At 57.1% G+C, this 19430-nt stretch overlaps 9 protein-coding genes across 10 annotated transcripts in view; 4 read left to right on the top strand and 5 right to left on the bottom strand.

Moving 5' to 3' along the window:
• Nucleotides 1-193: 193 nt before the first annotated feature.
• On the bottom strand, nucleotides 194-709 carry H310_07518 (hypothetical protein; the record flags this gene model as incomplete). The annotated part of the gene is made up of 1 exon (XM_008872896.1): nucleotides 194-709. The coding sequence occupies one exon, from the start codon at nucleotides 707-709 to the stop codon at nucleotides 194-196; it is 516 nt and encodes a 171-aa protein (XP_008871118.1).
• A 463-nt stretch (nucleotides 710-1172) lies between these two features.
• H310_07517 (hypothetical protein) lies at nucleotides 1173-3840 on the bottom strand (the record flags this gene model as incomplete). The annotated part of the gene is made up of 5 exons (XM_008872895.1): nucleotides 1173-1415; nucleotides 1465-1698; nucleotides 1778-3511; nucleotides 3562-3663; nucleotides 3709-3840. 5 exons carry the CDS (start codon nucleotides 3838-3840, stop codon nucleotides 1173-1175), a joined length of 2445 nt encoding a protein of 814 aa, XP_008871117.1.
• A 128-nt stretch (nucleotides 3841-3968) lies between these two features.
• On the bottom strand, nucleotides 3969-6367 carry H310_07516 (hypothetical protein). The gene is made up of 2 exons (XM_008872894.1): nucleotides 5953-6367; nucleotides 3969-5902 (listed from the first exon to the last, which is right to left on the bottom strand). Exon 2 carries the CDS (start codon nucleotides 5563-5565, stop codon nucleotides 4039-4041), a length of 1527 nt encoding a protein of 508 aa, XP_008871116.1. The 5' UTR covers nucleotides 5566-5902; nucleotides 5953-6367; the 3' UTR covers nucleotides 3969-4038.
• A 125-nt stretch (nucleotides 6368-6492) lies between these two features.
• On the top strand, nucleotides 6493-8399 carry H310_07515 (hypothetical protein). The gene has a single exon (XM_008872893.1). The coding sequence runs from the start codon at nucleotides 6681-6683 to the stop codon at nucleotides 8130-8132; it is 1452 nt and encodes a 483-aa protein (XP_008871115.1). The 5' UTR covers nucleotides 6493-6680; the 3' UTR covers nucleotides 8133-8399.
• A 376-nt stretch (nucleotides 8400-8775) lies between these two features.
• On the top strand, nucleotides 8776-9947 carry H310_07514. Of its 2 annotated transcripts, XM_008872892.1 has the most exons (4): nucleotides 8776-8933; nucleotides 8991-9161; nucleotides 9218-9530; nucleotides 9591-9947. In XM_008872892.1, the coding sequence occupies exons 1-4, from the start codon at nucleotides 8781-8783 to the stop codon at nucleotides 9848-9850; spliced, it is 897 nt and encodes a 298-aa protein (XP_008871114.1). In that variant the 5' UTR covers nucleotides 8776-8780; the 3' UTR covers nucleotides 9851-9947. The 2 variants fall into 2 exon arrangements, with proteins under 2 accessions (XP_008871114.1, XP_008871113.1); XM_008872891.1 differs by having other exon boundaries at nucleotides 9218-9947.
• Nucleotides 9948-10244: 297 nt separating this feature from the next.
• H310_07512 (hypothetical protein) lies at nucleotides 10245-13765 on the top strand (the record flags this gene model as incomplete). The annotated part of the gene is made up of 10 exons (XM_008872889.1): nucleotides 10245-10718; nucleotides 10774-10875; nucleotides 10928-11053; nucleotides 11101-11223; nucleotides 11268-11425; nucleotides 11476-11632; nucleotides 11703-12008; nucleotides 12054-12113; nucleotides 12175-12328; nucleotides 12382-13765. 10 exons carry the CDS (start codon nucleotides 10245-10247, stop codon nucleotides 12483-12485), a joined length of 1764 nt encoding a protein of 587 aa, XP_008871111.1. The 3' UTR covers nucleotides 12486-13765.
• On the bottom strand, nucleotides 12504-13709 carry H310_07513 (hypothetical protein; the record flags this gene model as incomplete). Its single annotated transcript, XM_008872890.1, has 1 exon — nucleotides 12504-13709. One exon carries the CDS (start codon nucleotides 13707-13709, stop codon nucleotides 12504-12506), a length of 1206 nt encoding a protein of 401 aa, XP_008871112.1.
• A 181-nt stretch (nucleotides 13766-13946) lies between the features above and the next one.
• On the bottom strand, nucleotides 13947-15708 carry H310_07511 (PEK protein kinase). The gene has a single exon (XM_008872888.1). It carries the CDS (start codon nucleotides 15660-15662, stop codon nucleotides 14052-14054), a length of 1611 nt encoding a protein of 536 aa, XP_008871110.1. The 5' UTR covers nucleotides 15663-15708; the 3' UTR covers nucleotides 13947-14051.
• Nucleotides 15709-16413: 705 nt separating this feature from the next.
• The window catches only part of H310_07510 (hypothetical protein), a gene marked incomplete at both ends in the record, with an annotated part of 3536 nt that continues 519 nt past the window's right edge, over nucleotides 16414-19430 (top strand). Inside the window, 5 exons of the mRNA XM_008872887.1 lie at nucleotides 16414-16983; nucleotides 17031-17352; nucleotides 17408-18629; nucleotides 18809-19199; nucleotides 19266-19360. Coding sequence (XP_008871109.1) covers nucleotides 16414-16983; nucleotides 17031-17352; nucleotides 17408-18629; nucleotides 18809-19199; nucleotides 19266-19360 — 2600 coding nt within the window. The remainder of the gene's footprint in view (nucleotides 16984-17030; nucleotides 17353-17407; nucleotides 18630-18808; nucleotides 19200-19265; nucleotides 19361-19430) is intronic.

Raw genomic sequence — 19430 nt, 5'->3', positions numbered from 1 at the left:
TGAATCGTGAAGATGAATTGGTCTAAAATACTTCGAGATCCACCAATCCAATGCCTTGAAACCAGTAATATCCAGACCGTTTCGCCGATCTTGGAGCCCAACTGCAACATTGGAATAATAAGTTTTTGGCCAATCAGAGCCCAGGATATGTGGAATTTGCACGGAGACGTTGACACGGTGGCATCACTCGATCTCAGAGTCGCAGCTCGACCCCGTCCACCGTCCGCTCCATTCGCCAACTTGCGTCATGTGTGCCCACAAGAAGCGCCAGCACCAGGACTCGACGTGGGAGAAGTTTCGCCAGGTCATGTCTCGCTTCACCGCCAACGTGGAAGCAGTCGTTGCAGCGTTCCTGTTGTCGTCGTCGTCGACGGCCCCATCGGCGCAAGATTTGTCGAGGCATCTTGCCATGACGACGTCGCCACAACCCCACGTTCTCATTCCCACAGGTCGTACCGCAATGCGTCTCCTCCAAGAACGCCGCCATGCATGCTGTTTCCATTCGATTGCTGACGACGTCGACAGCGATCAAGAAACCGAAGGAAGTGAAGCAGATACCCTCGGCACTGGCTGGGACGACTCGTCCGAATGGCACGATCAGTGGAGCGTCGTCGTTACCAGGAGTCGATTCCTTGACGAATACGTCAAACACATGGCCGCCCACACCATCCAACGTGCAATGCGCCACTTTTCGTGGTTGCGCCAACATCACACGATGGCGACGCACCTTATTCGGGTGCGCACACCTCTCAAATGCCTCTTTCGCCTGCAGCAAGAAATTGATGCGAAGCACCACGCCGCTAGTGTTCTCCAGCTCGCGTGGAGACGCCGCCGGTGTCGGTCGTCGTCTGCATCACACCAGGTCGTCAACCGCCTCAAGAGAAAAAGGCCGAGCGGTGACTACAATCTCAAGCCTTCAGATGTGTGCCGACAGAGCGCACTCCTTGCGCAAGCCTTCCATAGCCAAGACACCAAGGACATGCTGGTCAAAGCACTGCTGTGCTAACACCGTCCTAGGCGACTGTAGTCGGTTAGAGCGCCATGGGTAGCGCCTCCACATATCCACGATAGCCAACTCCCCATCAATTAGAATTCGACCCCACCACTGTGGTGTGTTACATCAGCGGCAGTGAAAATCGAAGCGGCCACGTGGACTCAGTCAAGACATTGTGTTATGCAGCGGTTTGGGTCCAGTCATAGGGCTGCCACACCGCCTGGAACGACTTGACGCGGCCGCTTTCAGCGGCAAGGCTTGGATGGTACCTGCCGTACCGCGGTGGGTCCACGTCCAGCATCCCGGCGATTGTGTCCAGGCCAAAGTCGACTGGAAACTGCGCTGTGTCTTCGATAATGTGCGCATACCCACCTGTGGCTTCGTTCTGGCCAGCCCACTCGACGTGGAAGTAGGCAAAATTCTACAGCGTCCCGTCAAGTTAGCGCTTCCAAGCTAACACCGCGGCGTACCGAGGGGACCGTCCGCTTGATCCCTTTGCCAGTTGAGTCAAGAATTTTCTTGTGCGTCGACCATTCCTCGTCGCATTCGAGCATTGCTTGCTTGAAGAACATGGGCGCGTCCATGCCGACGTCCGTCGGGACCGGTACGCATTCAATCACCGTGTGTTTCTTGCGGCCCGCGTCAAAGGTGCGCTCGAGGAAGAGCATCGACATGTGTTGCGACGCAGCCATCGACACCAACGCCTACAAGTCAATCATTCTGCAGTGAGATATGCCTCCAAGGAGAGTTGGCATGAACGGTGCCACGGTTGAGAAAACGCACCGCCTTGAATTGCCGGACGTCGGCATCGACCGCTTCATCGGCCGCGGACATGGAAGCAATGTGCTCCACAGGAACGATTATGCACTGCAGATCGACGATTGTCGAGGCAGCAGGAAGGGCTAAGTACGCATTCGGCGCCATGGACACGACCAAGTGGGCCTTGAACCCGTCGCTCTTGAGGCAATACCTGCACTTCTGCATAGCTTTATCCCACTGCATGCGATCACTGAGCGCGGCGCGATCGGACGCAACCACCAAAGCTTTCTCCGTCAACCGGGATGCCGCCGACTGATGCAGATTCAGCGCGAGATCCCCCGTTTCATCCTCGTCAAATCCACTGGCAGCGCCTTTTTTCCCTGCAGACAATTCAGTCCCTTCGTATCGAGCGCCCAACCGCACAATGTTGCGCGCATACACGGCATCCATATGGCTGTCGCCTTCACCGGTCTTTTCCTGGCGCACCATCTCGTCCAGACTCATGTCTTCCCCTGGCTGCTTGCGCTTGCCTTGCTTCGATCCCGTGAGGTTGTCTTCGGGGCGGAGCGGCAACTCCACCGTCTCCCGAGGCCGGACCATTGCGCGGGGGGGTTTGATGGGAGCTTGTCGCTTCCTGGCTGTGGGTGGTGCAGTGGAAGCAGAGGCAATCGTCGCGAGCTGATGCTCGGCTTCGTTGACTTGCTTGGTCAGCGACTCGAACAGCACCATATTGCCTCGCATCTTTGCCCGCAACGCTTGTGCCGCGAGTTTGTTCAAGTCGACAGGTTCGTCTGATGGTGGTGCTCCTGGCGCGAGGACTCGTGGTGCAGACGCTGGTTCCGTAGAGAAGTTGCTGGCCGACTGCGTTGTAGCAGCTGTAGACGACAACAACCCAGCGGACTGATGGTACAGAAACGCTTTTCGCCGGGCGGCTTCTTCCTGCTGCGCTGCCGTCACTTGAGGCATGGCCGGCTTGACAAAGGTCTTGTCCTGCCGGGGGGCGCCGTTGCGAGGCGGGCGTTTTAGATCGTCCTGACGGTGGTCGGAGCTTCGTCGGTCCGAGCTTCTGCTGCGGCTACGACGTCGCTGGCTCGGCGACATGTCTCGTCGGCTGTGGTGACGTGGCCGCTTGTCTGACCTTCTGTCGCCCCTGTCCTCGCCATCTGGGAGCTTCGAGTAGTCGATGGGACCGCTGTCTTCGTCGTCATCGTGGGATCGTTTCTCGCGAGAGTCATCGCCAGGAAAGGTTTCTGTCGACAGGTTGGTGTACTTCATGCGGGTTGCAAACCCGGAAATAATATTCTTGTCCCCGCCTCTGGAAATGCATGTTTTTCCGCTATGTTTGTCCTCGGGACGGCGTTGCGGCGTAATGCGTTTGTATCGCAGGTGCGAGTCGTTGTCGGCGCAACTGCCCACAGCTGCCTGGGCTTCCAACTCTGCCAAGGACATCCCGTACTGTCCTCGAACGACCGATTCGAGTGGCTCCCCAGTATCTGCAGCCTTTTGCTTTGCGCGTTGAAGCATCTTTCGTTTCCAGCTGGCGCCACCATCGCCCACGCTCGGCATTGCAACAGGCGCAGCCATTGCGGTCTCGACTGGAGCGGAGCCGTTCTTGGGGTCGTACAACCCATACAACAACCCGGACTGGGGTTCACGCAGACCTCGGTTGATCTCATCTTGCTTCTTCGTTTCTAGTGCAGCAGCACGCGACTCCTCCGGTGTCAACTGCTTTGGTCGTGGAGGACCGCTAACGAAATCCTACAAATTGTAGTTGGAGTTGAATCATTCACAAGAAGACCAAGGGATACCATGTTCATCCACTCGTCCCGTGGAAGGGATGGAGGCACGGCGGGGATGCTCGGATACGTTGCAGGTACACCCGTTGCATCGTTGGCACCGTTATCTTTGTGCTACCAAAAGAGTCGGCACCCAGCAATAATGGCGTAGGGGAGTACCTTCTTCTTGTGACCCGAGGACGACTTGGAGTCCTTCTTCTTTGATTCTTTCTTTTTCTTCTTGTCCTTCCTGGAACCCTCGTCCGAGTCGGACGCCGCACCAAAGCGGATGCCGGCGAGTAGCGACGACATGGCGTTTGCTGTGGAGTCTTGGCTGAGCAAGAATTGAACTCATTGGATAAAAATTTCTGCATCAAGACGTTTGATTGGTCACACAAAGGTACATCAGAGATTTGTTTAAATGGCAGCTCTGTTTTAAATTCCACATTGCATTCTTTTATGTTAAATCTTGTATCATTTTTGCTACCGTTTGTCTATTCTTTTAGTATATTATCCTGCGACAACTGGATCCTCAATTGTCTCGATGGGGCGAGTTCCAGTGGCTATGTCCATCGCGCCATGATTGAAAAAACGATGAATGAGCGCGAGACCGACGAGTGGCTGGTCGATGGGCACGCCATGGCCTGCCTCAAACACTCGAACAAAGGTCAGGTTCTGAGCCGATTGCATTTGGCCCACTGGCTTGGCATTGACCACGAGATCTCGAACCGGCGCCGCATTGTACGCAGCTTGGCCGGGCCATTTCATCGCCTTCGTCCACGCGTCGTTGCCTTTCCAGTCGCACATCAGGTCAGCATCCCCCACGTACAGCAACACGCGCACGCCGCTCTCGAGCACGCGTGGGATGAAATGCATGGCGGATTTGCCAATGTCGACCGCAAACATGTCGTACACGGTGTCGTTGCTCCACTCATACGTTTTGTGGACACCCAAACGAGCTTGAATCCACGGCTGATTCAAGTACTTGCCAGTCTTGGCCATCCCAACGTCTGTGCAATTCGGACTGCACAGTTCGCGAACGTCGTACGGGTTGCGGGAAGGATTCGAGACCATGGGGGTCACGAGATGCATGTCGCGCAAGTCCATGGCGTCCAAGCACGCTTGTGTTTCATTCGGGAGCTGGCATGCTTCCAGTAAGCGCGCGACGACGCGGGCGTGTTGACGCAATTCAACCATCTCGCCCGACGAGACAAGCGTGATGTTGTACTGGCGCTGCACGGACTCGACCATCTCCACCACCATGGGACCTTGAATTGGTGCGTCGGTGAAACCATTGCCGATCGCAATCCCTTGCAAATTAATCCAGAACGCATCGTTTGATGGAGAAGACGTCTGGTGGGTCACGATGTAGTGCGCGACGGCGGGGACGTAGTGGCCCCCGTAGCTCTGTCCCGTCACGAAGAACGGCCGCGATGCATACGACGGATGCGCCTTCAACCACCCCCGCAAGAACTCGAACACGTTGCGACCAACGTCGTCCTCCGTCTGGTCGTCGTCTTGAGCGTCTCCGTACGAGAATCCGACGCCCGTGGGCTGATCGAGCCAGATCACGTTCGCGTGGTTGGTCCACGAGTGCGGGTTTGGCACGGTCGAGTTCAGGTCGTCGCCGATGAAGCACGGGCCGTTCATGTTGAACAGCGTCCAGGTCGAGGACGACCCAGGGCCGCCTTCGAGCCACAGCACGAGTGGGTCGTTGGCGGGATCGTTGCGCGACTCGAAGAACGAGTAGAAGTAGTGGTCGTTCACCTTGTGTGGCAGCTTGATGTAGCCAAACTCGTGGTGCACACTGGGGTCGCAGTACGCCTCGGTGGTCGGTGGGACGGTCGTGCGATGCCTGGACGGAGCGGTTGCGGAGGACATGGCAACGATCCATCCGGCCAGAAACAAGGACACGATGCATCCGGCGGTGATCTGGTATCTTCGTAAGGCACAAAGAAGGATGTTGAATGGTGTTGGTGCTGGCCGTTTGAGCAGCGGACGTGCCAAGAGTGCCATGGCCGAAGCGCTCGTGGTCATCGCACGCACAATCAAATCTTTGCAGAATGCATGTCATGGAAAAAACGGAGTGTAAGTCCATGTCAGGCAAAGTCCATCGAGCGAACGCTGGAAGGGCGTCATCGGACCAAAGCTGTAGCTGTAGACGGGCCCGGGGGGCCTAGCACGCGGATAAAGCCTACGCGGGAATGCCCACGACAAGCCCCTGAGACGATTCGTTTTCGCCCCGCACTATTCGAATAAGCCACTACAACCACAACGATATGATACCAATTGTTGGGGGGTCCAATGCACCCGATGCACATGTCGAGCGCGAGGCAAACATCGGTTCGTGGGGTGTCGTTTCACGCGCTTCGAGCTAGACACAAGCGTTGGTTAGACGCCTGCGGCACTGGGGCAAAATGAAACCACGGAGACAGTTGTCGGTGGTGGTCGCGAACGAGGTAAGTGAAGGAAGCGACGATGGCTGGCTTCATCGTAGATGCTTGAGGGTATGAGGTCGGGAACTGCGTCGAGGACCGTACTCGGAACGTACGGCACTCGTGGCAATTGCAATGACCAGGGCTGCACAGGCTATCGTGACAGGTGGTTGAAAGGTGGAAAGATCAGTCCATGCGGCTCCTTCCGATAGATGTGACCCAAACGATGACGTGGTTGTCAACGACACCGGGGGTCGTTGCTTTGGGGGCTCGCCAAATCCACAACCACACGCACTGCTCCCACTGTCGAAAGGGGACGGGGGCCCCCGGCTTGTTGCTGCAGATTCTGTCAAACGATCGCTGGATGAAATGCGCGCATCCTTCGCACGAAGGATGGTGGAATCCGTCTTTCGTGTGACGATGAGGCGGTGGGACAGCCCCGCATCCACGTTGAGTGTGCTTGGGTTCCATCTTGGTCCTCCTTCAACATCGTCGCAATTGTTAACACGTCAGCGAGGCCATATCACAGACGACACACTCAGGCGATAGTGAAAACAGCCATCCACGCCCAGTCAGCCACGAGCGCGCCGATTGCCGCGCCGCCGAATTCCATGAATCTACCTATCGATGCCTCATTCTCGGACGACAACATGCCAGCGGATCATGTAGCCACCAACTTTCCTCCTCATTGGTCGATTGATCTGGGTCACAAGGCCGATGGCAGCCACAGAGCACACCCATCTCCTGCAGCACCCCGCGCGCGGAAAGGCCTCGCCCTGGCGCTTCATCCTTCTGGTTGCAGGTGCCGCCGTTGGCGGGATTGCTGTTGCTGTCTTCTACAGCATCCAGTCGAGCGTCACAACGATTCTTCATGCCACGCCCAGCGGCGTCAACAAGTCGTACTGCGACCCTAGTGTGCACCACGAGTTTGGCTACATCAAGCTGCCGCACAAGGTGAACGACCACTACTTCTACTCGTTCTTCGAGTCGCGCAACGATCCCGCCAACGACCCGCTCGTGCTGTGGCTCGAAGGCGGCCCTGGGTCGTCCTCGACCTGGACGCTGTTCAACATGAACGGCCCGTGCTTCATCGGCGACGACCTGAACTCGACCGTGCCAAACCCGCACTCGTGGACCAACCACGCGAACGTGATCTGGCTCGATCAGCCCACGGGCGTCGGATTCTCGTACGGAGACGCTCAAGACGACGACCAGACGGAGGACGACGTTGGTCGCAACGTGTTCGAGTTCTTGCGGGGGTGGTTGAAGGCGCATCCGTCGTATGCATCGCGGCCGTTCTTCGTGACGGGACAGAGCTACGGGGGCCACTACGTCCCTGCCGTCGCGCACTACATCGTGACCCACCAGGTCGACTTAATTGGCATCAACTTGCACGGAATTGTGATTGGCAATGGGTGGATGGATGCGACTATTCAATGCCCGACGGCCGTCGACATGGTAGCCTCCGTTGCCAACCAGTACAACATTTCGCTCGTGTCGGATGCCGAGATGGTTCAAATGAAACAAAATGTCGAGTTGGTCGATGCGGCCTGTCGTGCGTGCGACGCCACTCATGACGAGCGCACGTGCAAGACAGTGCTGGCGATGTGGGAGGGCAAGCTCGTCCAGCCCATGGTAACCAACCCACCGCGCAGCGTGTACGACGTCCGCGAAGTATGCGCCCCCATCTGCAACGACCACGGGATGGCCAAGACCGGTCTCTATCTCAACATGCCGTCGATCCAAGCTCAATTGGGAGTCAAGAAGCCGTACACCTGGAACAACGGGACGGTCGCGATGGAGTTCTCCGCTGATACGGCCATGTCGGTCACGCATTTCTTCCCGCCCATCCTAGCCAGCGGCGTCCGCGTCTTGCTATATGCTGGCGACGCCGACTTGATGTGCAACTGGATCGGAATCGAAGTGTGGACGCGAGCGCTCGAGTGGCCTGGCCATGCTGCGTACAATGCCGCACCTGTGAACGATTTGATTGTGGGTGGAGAGAAGGCTGGCCATGTCCAGTCGGCGGCCAACTTGACCTTTGTCCGTGTGTTCAACTCTGGCCATGGCGTGCCTGTGGACCAACCCGTCGTTGGCCTCGCCCTCATCGATCGCTTCTTTCAAAACTTGAATGTGGATGATGCGCAAGAGAAGCAAGTCGAACAGTGATCCTTTTCCCCGTGTTCATTGCATCGGAGCGATCTGTTCATGAGGGACAGCTTTGGATGGATGCAGCGACGGGCACTGCTGCGACAGGACTGTGTCAACGACGAGTCTATCAACCAAGTGACGGTGCCAGCATTGGGTTTTGCCAGCCTAGGCCTCAAGGCCATGTAGACAGCGCGCCCACACGCCATTGCAGGGGGGGGCGCTCGGCCGATTTCCTCCTTGACTCCGACGAGGTCCTTGTACAACGATGCACTTGGACACCATTCAACACACCATGTCGTCGTCCTTCCAGTTGCCTGACATGGCGCGTGGATGGCCTTGGCTAGTCGTTCAGTCCGTTGATTTCACACCTTCGCTTCATGACGCGCGGGACTTGGAGTCGTTGTCGTGGCGTCCAAGCCGCTCGTTGATACATTTCATCGAGCGTCGTCCATGCGAATTCTTACAGGTACGGAGAAGTAAATGGACGCCCGTGCGGCGACGGCAGCGGCTACCACCACCACCACCTCCCCGTAAGGTGGTGGGCATGGATTGTAGTCGCGGGACTGCACAACGTCCGGGCGCTTCCATCTCGGCGTCCGAAAACTAGTTGCCTGCGATTGGCTACTGCTGTCGTTGTTGGGCCAATGGGACATCACAAGCTAGCGGATGCAGTCGCGACGGTGGCTGAGCACAATCCGCCGCGCCAGGAGGCGGTTGGCACAGCGAGGAGTTGCCGCCAGCGACATTAACGTGCTCGTGGCACACGCGCACGACCCACCTCTTTCGAGGGAAAGCCTGTTCTTGCATCCTGACAAGCTCGTTCGTCCAATCTGTTTTAGCGAGGTGGCGCGTGATGATGTTTGCCATCCTACGTAGTTGACGCCCGCTGAAAGCCAGCGCCTGGAGGACTTGACGAGCCGCCGACTGGCCGGCGAGCCACTCGCGTACGTCACGGGGGTTAAAGAGTTTTGGTCCCTTCCATTCAAAGTGACCAAGGACACCCTCATCCCGCGTCCCGACTCTGAGCTCTTGATCGACACGTTGCTCGTACGCACGTTTCCATCTCGGCTGCGATCCCCTTCACAATGGCGTTTTCGTGGTAGAACTTGCATACCAAGGACGACCCGCTTCGTATTTTGGACATTGGCACTGGCACGGGTTGTCTCATCGTGGCTGCCCTCGCCGAGTTTCCGAATGCCACCGGCGTGGCCATCGACATATCGCCGGCAGCGCTACAAGTCGCTCGACACAATGCCGACACGCATGGCATGGCTTCGCGAATGATCTGCATCGAGCAGGACATGCGGCGGTTCGACCGCGACATGACGTTGCATTGGGCCACACCTCCCTTTGACGTGGTTCTTTGCAACCCGCCGTACATTTCCATGGACGAAGTGCCATGGATGGATGCACATGGTACACGTTTCTCGCTGGTTCGGCGCCAGCTGTGTCATATCATGGAGGTTGGAATCGTAGTCGTCCTTCACGAGCCGCACTTGGCCTTGTTTGCCGACCACGATGGCCTTGCCCTGTACAGCGTCCTCCGGAGCCCCCTGCGCGACCAATTGCTTCGCCCTGGAGGCCACGTCCTGTTTGAAGTGGGCTTTGCCCAGGCCGCACGAGTCGTCGACTTGTACAAAGGCGCCTCCTTTATCCAAAGCACTCGGTTGGATCGAATGGTCGTTCAAGACGTTCAAGGCATCGACCGTGTGGTTGTCATGCAAACTCGACCGTAGCCTCAACGCCTTCGACCACGCTAGAGATGGAGCTGTGCATGAATGGACACGTATTGTTCCTTGTAGCCTCTCGCCTTGAATGGCAGCAGGCAGCGAGCACTGCATTGGACCAGTCAGCTGCGCAAATCGGCCCATGCAGCGTGCCTTTCCTTCGGGTCTGTCGTTAGAGCACACGTTTGCGTTTATTCCGACGCCACTTGTCGCGCCTAGCAGACAAAATACACAGTCGCCGTCACGGCAGAAAGTTCCAGCGGATGGATCGCAAGGCACAAGTTACCACATCATATTGCGGCGCTGCATGGTGCATGGCCAGCCCACGACACAAACACAGATGGATGGGCGCATGACGATTTGGATGGATCGAAGGCACCGCGGAAACGGTTCGATTGAGTTCATGAAACTGGCACGTTCCAGTTGGAAGATGACCCAAGACGATAGGCGACCCAACACGGCGGGATGCGCGAAAGCGCCCGGCCTCGCCAAACTGGGTCCTCGGCCAGGTTCCGCTGCGGACGTCGCGTCGCCGGTCGTCGGTGACGATCGCGCGAGTCCGTTGAAGGCGCCAAGTGGCCACATGAAAATCGCCGACATCGTGAACCGGAATCGACGCAAGACGAGCTCGAGCGCCGACCTGATCAAGGATTTTGAAGGAGCCGTTCGAAAAGTCGTCGACGGCAAGCGATCCGAGTGCGACAAACTCAAGTACACCGCCGAGAAGAAGCGCGACGAGCTGGACAAACTCAAGTTGGCGCTGCGGGATCTGCGGGCCGACTGCGCCGCGCTCGGCATGAACGAGTTTCCAGACCCGTCCGAGCGTCTCGAGTCCATTTCGTCCGTGAGTCGACGGCCGCTGTACGCCAAGAAGACGGTAACGACTCCAACAACGTCGCAAGCAATGTCCACATGGAGTCGTCCTGGCTTAGAACATTCGCGTGTTGGAGGAACAGTTGCGGCTAAAAGTCGTCGACACGATTGCCGTCATGCGCAAGACCCTCACATATGACCACATCAAGAAGCGGCACGAGGTGCGCGTCCCAGCATTTCCTCCGAAGAAGGCAGGCTGACCCGCCTTGATAGATGGAGAAAGCGCAGCTGCTGAAAGCCAAAGCCGACCTGACGCAAGAACTCCGGGAAAAACAGCAACGCTTGCAAGAATGCCACCGCGTCGAGCTGTCGGCGAGTGAATCTCTGAACCAAGTCCAGGTTCATGGATTCGATTCCTCTTTCGTCACCTCACAACCCGGACGTAGACGCGACTTGTCCAGCTCAAAGCCGACATTGCGGCGGATATTCGGTTGTACGAGACAGAGCTGCACCTCCGCCAACGTTGGATTAAAGAAAAGACCAAGTTTGAGTCGTTTTACGCGAACCAGGTTCGTACCGAGCCACACCCCATCCTCGCCCATGGCAAGCGTAGGTAGTGAGCGCGGCGGCGGCGGCAACGTCGGTGTCCAAGGTGCACAGCCCTGCCGCAGACAAGAGGAAGATGCAAATGGACAGGAAACAATCGTCCAAGCACTGGAAGCAAGCGATGACAGCTGTGGAATACGAGGTCGCGTCGCGCAAAGAGCAGCAGTACGTAACAACCATCTGAACACAGAGATCACGCTTCATTTTTCACACAGAAACAAAGACGCATTTCTTCGCCTGGGGGTGCCTCGGGGCGTCGTCGACCCGGCGCAGATCATTGCGATGTGCGGGACCCACGACACTTTAAAGCAAGAGTTACTCCAGCGACAAGCTGAGCAGGTTCAGATCTTGGCCGCGACCAATTCACGAATCGTACGTTCTAGCAACGACCGCACGGACGGGAAAACCTCCGACTCCTCGTCCTCGTTGCGCTTCCTTGTAGGACGAAGTCAAAGCCGAACTGCAGCAGTCGCAGTTGGGCACGGTGAGATCGAGCGATCGTGACTTGCAAGACGCCCAAGACGACCTTGTCGCTGCGGAAAAGGCGATGCACAAAGCCCGGGAAGAGTACGAGTACATGCACCAAATGATGCAGCCGGTGAAAGCAGGAATCCTTCAAATTGTGGCCCAAGTGACTGGAAAGACCGTCGACGTCGACAACATTCACGCAATTCAAGACGCGTTGCAAGCGGTCGAGAAGGAGCTCTTACAAATCATCCCAGACTTGACTGCTCCAGCCACGGACGAGGTAAGAGCATGTATTCGACTCCGTTGCTTTGACCACTAGCATCAGGCAGGAGCGTCGGGTGGCAACGGTAGCCCTGCAGGGCATGCAGCTCCTTCCCCTCTCACGGTAACTCGGCCGTCTCACTCTGTCGAGGGTTGTTGGGATGGAGGCACACATTTCGTTCTAGTCGCTGGCCCCTGGAGACGTCACGTCTCCATACAATATCCGAATTCGCCCCAAGGAGCACTGGACAAAAGGCTCGTCAGCCACAGGAACGGGCAAGATCGTGGAAGGATCGTCGATGGCGCCAGGAGTTGTTTCCAAGAAGGGCAAGGACAAAGGTACTGCCTGGCATTGCCTCTTCACGACTGCTTGAGTCGCGCGGTTGTGGCAGGCCCGTCGGAGGATGGAACCGGGGCGCTCATGGACCGCACGACTGTCAAACAGCTCGCGTCGACGATGGCGGCGCAAAATGCCCCAAAGAAGAAGAAGCCTTAACGTTTTGAACGACTGACGCTACACTACGATGTCGGCCACAGATCTGTAAAATCGAGCATACTCCTTGAGATATTTGTCCAGACATGGTCGAGAGCAAAACGCGTGCTTTGATACTTCGTCCTGAACAACACACCCCGCCTTGTACAACCGATAGCACTGCCAACAACTTGCCTTTGCTTCCACGGGACTCCCTGTGCTCGCGGTGGCCTGCTCTGGCCGGTGTTGGTTCGCAGGCGGGTCGTTTCCTCGCCATGCCTGCAATGCTTGCAAAAAGTTTGCATGGCTCTGTTCTTCATCGAAGTCACCACTCAGGAGCTTTCCTCCAAGGAGGGGCGGTGTGGGGGCGATATCGGCCAGCGGATTTGTCCAGAATAGTGTGTCGTCGTCGCCGTCCTTGGCCCCTTCATCCGCTCTCTGTTGGTCAGACGCCCGCCAGTCCAGCAGCGCCTTCAAGAAGGACGCATGGCTGTCGTCTTCGTTGAAATCTCCGTCGGCCAAGTTCACTGGCACTTCGCCAGACGGACGACCTGTCCCTGATTCGGCTAACGGCGTCAACTGCGACCAATGTGCGACTTTTTTCGGGGGCAATGCCAGCGGAGCGTCATGGAGTTTGTTGTCCACAACTTCTCGTTGCTGGACGTGATTCTGCTGGTTGTTTGTGGCGATGCCTCCCCTACCGCTGCTGCTGCTGCGCTTGAGCTGTTCAATTTGCTGTAATAATGCCTTTCGTTCGCTTGACTCGGTCACTTGCAGGTAGTCCAAGTCGGCTGGGGTCAAGTCTAGCACGACTGCACCGTTGACTTCGTTGAATTCGAACGTCGATGCAAGATGGCCTAGGCGGATCGATGCCAGCCATTCAGTCACCTGTGGAACGGTCCAATCGGCGACGACACAGCGACTAGCTGTGAGCTGCCCCCCACTTTCTCCTTTCTTGGATGCTTTCTTTGCCTTGGAAGGAACTTTTGTCTTGACGTCCTGCGCATACTGCCGGACACTTCCCCGGTCTTCGCGCGCACTTCGCCATCGATTTCCGCCCTTCATCTTGGAATGATCTTTTTCGCGCTGCGCCTGCTGCTGCGCCATGCTCACCTTGACCTGTTTGAGCTGGGCCTCCATCTGCAACGCTTCATGTTCGAGTCGCTCGGATTCTTTGACTTTGTAGCCTTGCTGCCCTGGAAGGGGTTTCGCCTTGCCAAACATCCCTGGCACTGCTCTTTCCTTCATGCTGCTCTGCCGGGGCCCACGTGCAACTCGGTTCGGCTCACTGTGATCTGCGGCGGGGCGCTCCAAAAATACCTCGAAACGGCCTCATCTGCCACGCTTGCGGCGGCACGGGGTGCGATGGCCTTGCCCCATGGACATACGTGAGCGTCAGTGCAAAAGCCAAACTACAGGAGCACAGATTGTAGCCCGGAGGAGCTATGCGACCACCTGCACAACACTGTCTGGTCAAAATTTGGATGCAGATGCAAGGCAGCTGCTCGTGATAACATTAACAATCACACGAAGGAAAAGTTCACCACACGCAGCTACGACACCGGTGCGCAGTAGGCGTAGAGGAGTTCATTATGTAACAAAAGCGCTCTTCATCGATGAAATTTGGCCTCGCCCCACGGCCTGATGCAGGGCCGCGAGAACTTGGAGCTTTCGATCCGACATTGCCAACGCTTCGTCCACCCACGCTGCTTTCTCGGCGAGCCGCAGCACCGCATGTTGCCTTGCTTCAAGGGCGTCCAGTTCGTCCAGTAGTGAGTGGACGACGTGGTCCAATGGAGCGAGTAGCGGGGCCACGGGGACCCCGGCTTCTTGGTCATTCTCCATCGTAGAGCGCCGTTGGCTGCTGGCACCGTATTGAGCTTGCTTGTCTGAGGTAATCATGGGGGGTTGAGGGCATAGAAGAAATGGCATGACTTCGTCCATGAGTTCGATGTCGGCGCACGACGGTCGACGAGCTGGGTCGGGGTGGACGAGTTGTTTGACGACGGCTGCAATTTCGACTGGCACACAGGCGGGAACGGCGCCGTCGGGGTCGCGCACTTGCATGAGGGTGACATGTTTTTCCATTTGAGTTGAAAAGTTGCAAAACAGCTCGCACAGGACGAGGCCAAGGCTAAACACGTCCGATTTGGAGCTGCACATGTCGCCGCGCGTCTGTTCCGGGCTGCTGTACAGAGGTGTCCCGACCCCCGCCGCCGACGCCTCGATGCGGCCATCCGTGGCTAGCCCAAAATCCCCGATCTTGACACATGCGTCCTGCGTGAGCAAGATGTTGGCTGGCTTGATGTCGCGGTGAATCAAGCCTTGACCATGGATGTACTTGAGGCCGGCCACGATCTGTCGGAAGATGGTCAAGTTTGCGTTAACGTCGATGGACTGCCGCTCGACGAGCCAATGCTGAAGGGAGTTGCCGTGGTAGAGGGCCATTTGAATGTACACGTCTATTTGCAGCGACAAATTCGAGCGCGGTGAAATCGCGCGGGATGGATGTGTCTCTGGAGTTGGGGGAGCATCGCCGTCGATTGCGTCCAGTGGCGATCGGTCGAAGGAAAACCCACACATGGACGACGACGTCGAGGAACACGACGACGCGGACGATTCGAACGGCACGTGTTGGTTCTCGGCTGGTCCATGCGCGTTGTGAGACCACCCGAACGACTCGTTGGATCGATCGTCGTCGGCGTTGGCGGTACTGCTCTTGGCCGAGTCGGGTCGGCCCGTCGACACGAGCTTTCCAAAGATCCATGTGTTGTAATACCGACACACGTGCTCGTGGTCGAGGCCAGCGAGCAAATGCACCTCGCGCAGGATCGTTTCCCGGATCTCGTTGGGGTTGAAGATGGCTTTCGGGGTGAAGTGCACCTGCTCGACTTTGACGGCGTACTGCCGGTTGTCGATCTTGGATCGGCACTTGAACACTTTCCCAAAGCCGCCCTCGGCCACAACCACATGGTCGACAAATTCCGTCTCAAATGGATTCTGCCGCCCGAACGGATACATGTCGTTGGAAGAGGCGACGGCATGCAGCTTCGTCGGCGATCCATGCGACGCGCCAAACAAGATCGATTTCGCCGTCTGCTTGTTTGCCGGCGACGACACGCTTCGCTCGAGCGCTACTTTCTCCAGAGGAAGAAGCGGTGTGTCCATGAACGGACCGCCCGATGCACTTGGCCGTCGCATGGCACTCCTGGAATCCACGCGACCGTTTCGATGTGTGCGGTTTCGGAAGAGAAAGATGGAGCAATAAACGCATCATGACGACCTCGACAAGTGCACGCCACCTCGCCGTCCACCCTCGCTGTGCGAGAGACCATCGCCTGCGGGCAACGTCGCATGTGGCGTGTCATGCCGGAGGTGACCAGATCTTTGCCATCGATGTGTGTTCGCCATGGACATCGGACATTCAAAGCTCTATGCAATATGCGACTAGATGCAGGATGTGCATGTGAACGCCACGCATGGAGCTTGTTGGTGTAGCGGCGAATTATCTTTTTACCACGCGACCATGCTCGTCCGCGCTCGATCCATGCAGCGAGTTAATGTACGACGAACCGTTGAGATGCGATGCCGCAATTTCTCCCTCTGTCTTCTTCATGGTGGCGTTGGGAGATGGTAGTGAAGCTGTTACCACATCCCGACTCCACCGCTGCGTGACGTACCAGGCAGGAAAGTTGACTGAGAAGCAGCCACATCCTCACGGTGGTGCTTGTACTATTGCGCATACATCAGCACTCCATCTCTAAGTCGGGCAGTAGTAATTCGCCCACTTCACATTCTCCTGTCTTCGTCGAGGGGCTCCATCAACCGACGACCGCTGCCGTCGCTACGATATCGTCGCATGGGTGTTGAAAAAGTAGATATCCGGATATCATACTGGACTCACACTATCCGGATACTCCACCGCACAAACGAATTGTTCAGCTGCACGACGATGGAGAAGAGCGTCCGTCAGAAGGGCGGCATCGACATCTCGGCAGGAGACGAGCGAGACTACCGCCATGTGCGTCTGGAAAACGGCCTGTGCGTGCTTTTAGTGTCGGACAGCGAAGCGGAAAAGTCGGCAGCGGCGATGGACGTGCGTGTGGGCCATCAGAGCGACCCCGACAACCTGTTGGGGCTTGCCCACTTTCTTGAACACATGCTGTTCATGGGCACGAAGAAGTACCCCGACGAGAACTCGTACTCGCAGTTCCTAAGTGCCCACGGTGGCAGCTCGAATGCGTACACGAGCGGCACGGACACCAACTACTACTTTGACGTTCGCCCGCCGTACTTTGAAGAAGCACTGGATCGATTCGCCCAGTTTTTCATCGCCCCGCTCTTCACCCCTGGGGCAACAGAGCGCGAGATGAACGCAGTCAACTCTGAGAACAACAAGAACCTCCAGAGCGACCCGTGGCGCGTCGACCAAATCGTCAAGCACACATCGAGTCGGCGCCATCCGTTTCATAAGTTTGGCACGGGGAATCTCGTCACACTCGGAACAGCGCCCACCGAAGTGGTAGGGATTGCCTTGTTTCTCATTCTCCTCGTTCATGCACGTCGCAGGTCCGCGCCGAGCTGCTTGCATTCCATGCAAAGTACTATTCCGCCCGTATCATGAAGCTTGCGATTGTTGGAAAAGAAGATTTAGACACGCTGGAAGAGTGGGCCCGGTCCAAGTTCAGCGAGATTCTCGACACGGGCGACAAGACGTTCCACTACGAAGGCGTCCCGTTCGAAGGGCCGCAGCTTCAGCGGCGAGTAAATGTCGTGCCGGTCAAGGATCACCGGTCGATCGAAGTGTCGTGGCCGTTGCCATCACTGCGGTCGTCTTACCTCCAAAAGCCCACGAGCTTAATCTCTCACTTGCTTGGCCACGAAGGCTCTGGTGCGTGGTTGTCTTCCTTCTGACATGCCATCGGGTCATGCACGCCAAAATGTAGGGTCGCTGCTATCTCTCTTGAAGCGCCAGAAATGGGTCAATGAGCTGTCGGCGGGGCTCATGAAGGAGTACGACGACTGGAGTTTGTTTTGCGTCGAGGTCGAGGCGACGGAAGTCGGGATGGCGCATGTCGATGAGATCGTGGACTCGATTTATCAGTATTTGCATCTCTTGCAAACCGACGGGATTGCGCCATGGGTGTTTGAAGAGACCCAGAGCATCGCGCTCATGAACTTTCGATTCCGTTCCAAGGAAACGCCAATGAACTACGCGACGGCCCTCGCGACGCGGATGCAGCTGTACCCCGTACAGCACATCGTGGCCGGAAGCTCGCTCCTGTACGAGTACGACCCCATTCAAGTCAAGTCGATTTTTTCGCTCTTGACGCCCGACCGCATGCGCTTGCTCGTGGTCGGCAAGGAGTTTGAGGGCACGACGACAGACGTCGAGCCGTGGTATGAGACGGCGTACTCAGACACGCCGATCGAACCCAGTTTGATTGAGCGATGGTCCAACCCGGCGCGATCTGCCGCACTCTTCTGCCCCCACCCGAACGCATTCATCCCACACAACTTTGACCTGGTCGCGACGGCCACCCCCGGCGCCGTCCCGATTCTTTTGCGGGACGATGCAGCGGCGCGGCTGTGGGTCAAAACCGACACCACGTTTTTCAAACCCAAGCTCAACATTTGTCTCGCCTTCCACTCGCCCGTCATTTACAACAGCCCAACATCCGTTGTCCTCACGGACCTCCTCGTCCGCGCCATCAAGGATCAGTTGACCGAGTTCACGTACGACGCCGAGCTGGCCGGCATGCGATACTCTTTGAGCTTTACCACGACGGCGGTGGAGCTGTACGGCGGCGGCTACAGCGACAAGCTCCCTGTCCTGTTCGACTTGATTCTCAAGCAAATCGTGCAGTTTGACGTGGACAACGAGACGTTTGGGCGACTGCAGGACAAGACGAAACGCAGCTACGACAACTTTGAGCGCGACGACCCGTACAAACACGCGCTCTACTTTAGCTCGTGTCTGCTGGAAGACACCAAGTGGACCGTCACGGAAAAGGCTGCCGCGATCGCCCACGTCACTCGCGCCGATCTCGTCCACCACGCAGCCGCGCTCTTCCGCGAGCTCTTTGTCGAAGCGTACTACCATGGTAACGTGGATGCCGCCACGACGACGGCGCTCCTGGATAACGTGCTGGCAACCGTCCAGGCAAGGTAACTTGCGTGCTGCACTCAATGCTTCGTTCATGGCGTGTGTTTCACGATGGGCGATGGATGTGAGTCTGTCCAGATGGCAATGATGGATTCAGTCTGCTGTTTATTTGTTGATGCGACTGCCCTTGCCGCATCCTGGCATGACTGGGTGGTGACGCGAGCGTGTGTGCGGTCGGTAGGCCCGTGATTCCATCGCAGCGAGTCAAGACCCGCGCGATCAAACTGGCATCGCCTGCCGAGTACGTGTATGCGATTCCCGAACTGAACGCCGAGAGCGTCAACAGCGGAATCTATACTGTGTTCCAGCTTGGCCCAGAATCCATTCACTTGCGCGCGACGAACGAAGTGTTTGCCCAACTCGTGCGTGAACCGTGCTTCAACCAACTGCGCACGCAGGAGCAGCTCGGCTACATTGTCTTTAGCAGCTCCCACCGCGCGCACGGGATCGAGTACTTTCGGATCATTGTGCAGTCGGACGTGGCGTCGCCAGCGTACGTCGAGCGCAGCATCGAAGCGTTCTTGAAGCTCGTGCGGCGCGACATTGCGGCACTCTCCCATGACGAGTTTCAGGTGTGTCGTTGCTTGCCAAGTGACAAGGAGCAACATCCTGTGTTGACGGGCGTGGCTATGATGTAGAAAAACCTCCAAGCCGTCGTCGACGCGCTCTTGGACAAGCCCAAGGCGGCATCGGAAGAATGCTCTCGTTTTTGGAGCGAAATTTCAGCTGAAACGTACTTGTTTACGCGGCGCCAGGATCTAGCGGCGGTCGTTCGCACGCTGACGATTCCGGACATCCTGGCG

Source organism: Aphanomyces invadans (genome assembly GCF_000520115.1).
Source record: "Aphanomyces invadans strain NJM9701 unplaced genomic scaffold supercont1.14, whole genome shotgun sequence".
Taxonomy (NCBI): Eukaryota; Oomycota; class Saprolegniomycetes; order Saprolegniales; family Verrucalvaceae; genus Aphanomyces; species Aphanomyces invadans.
The sequence above is the reverse complement of the archived record's forward strand: the minus strand, read 5'-3'. Positions and strand labels throughout refer to the sequence as shown.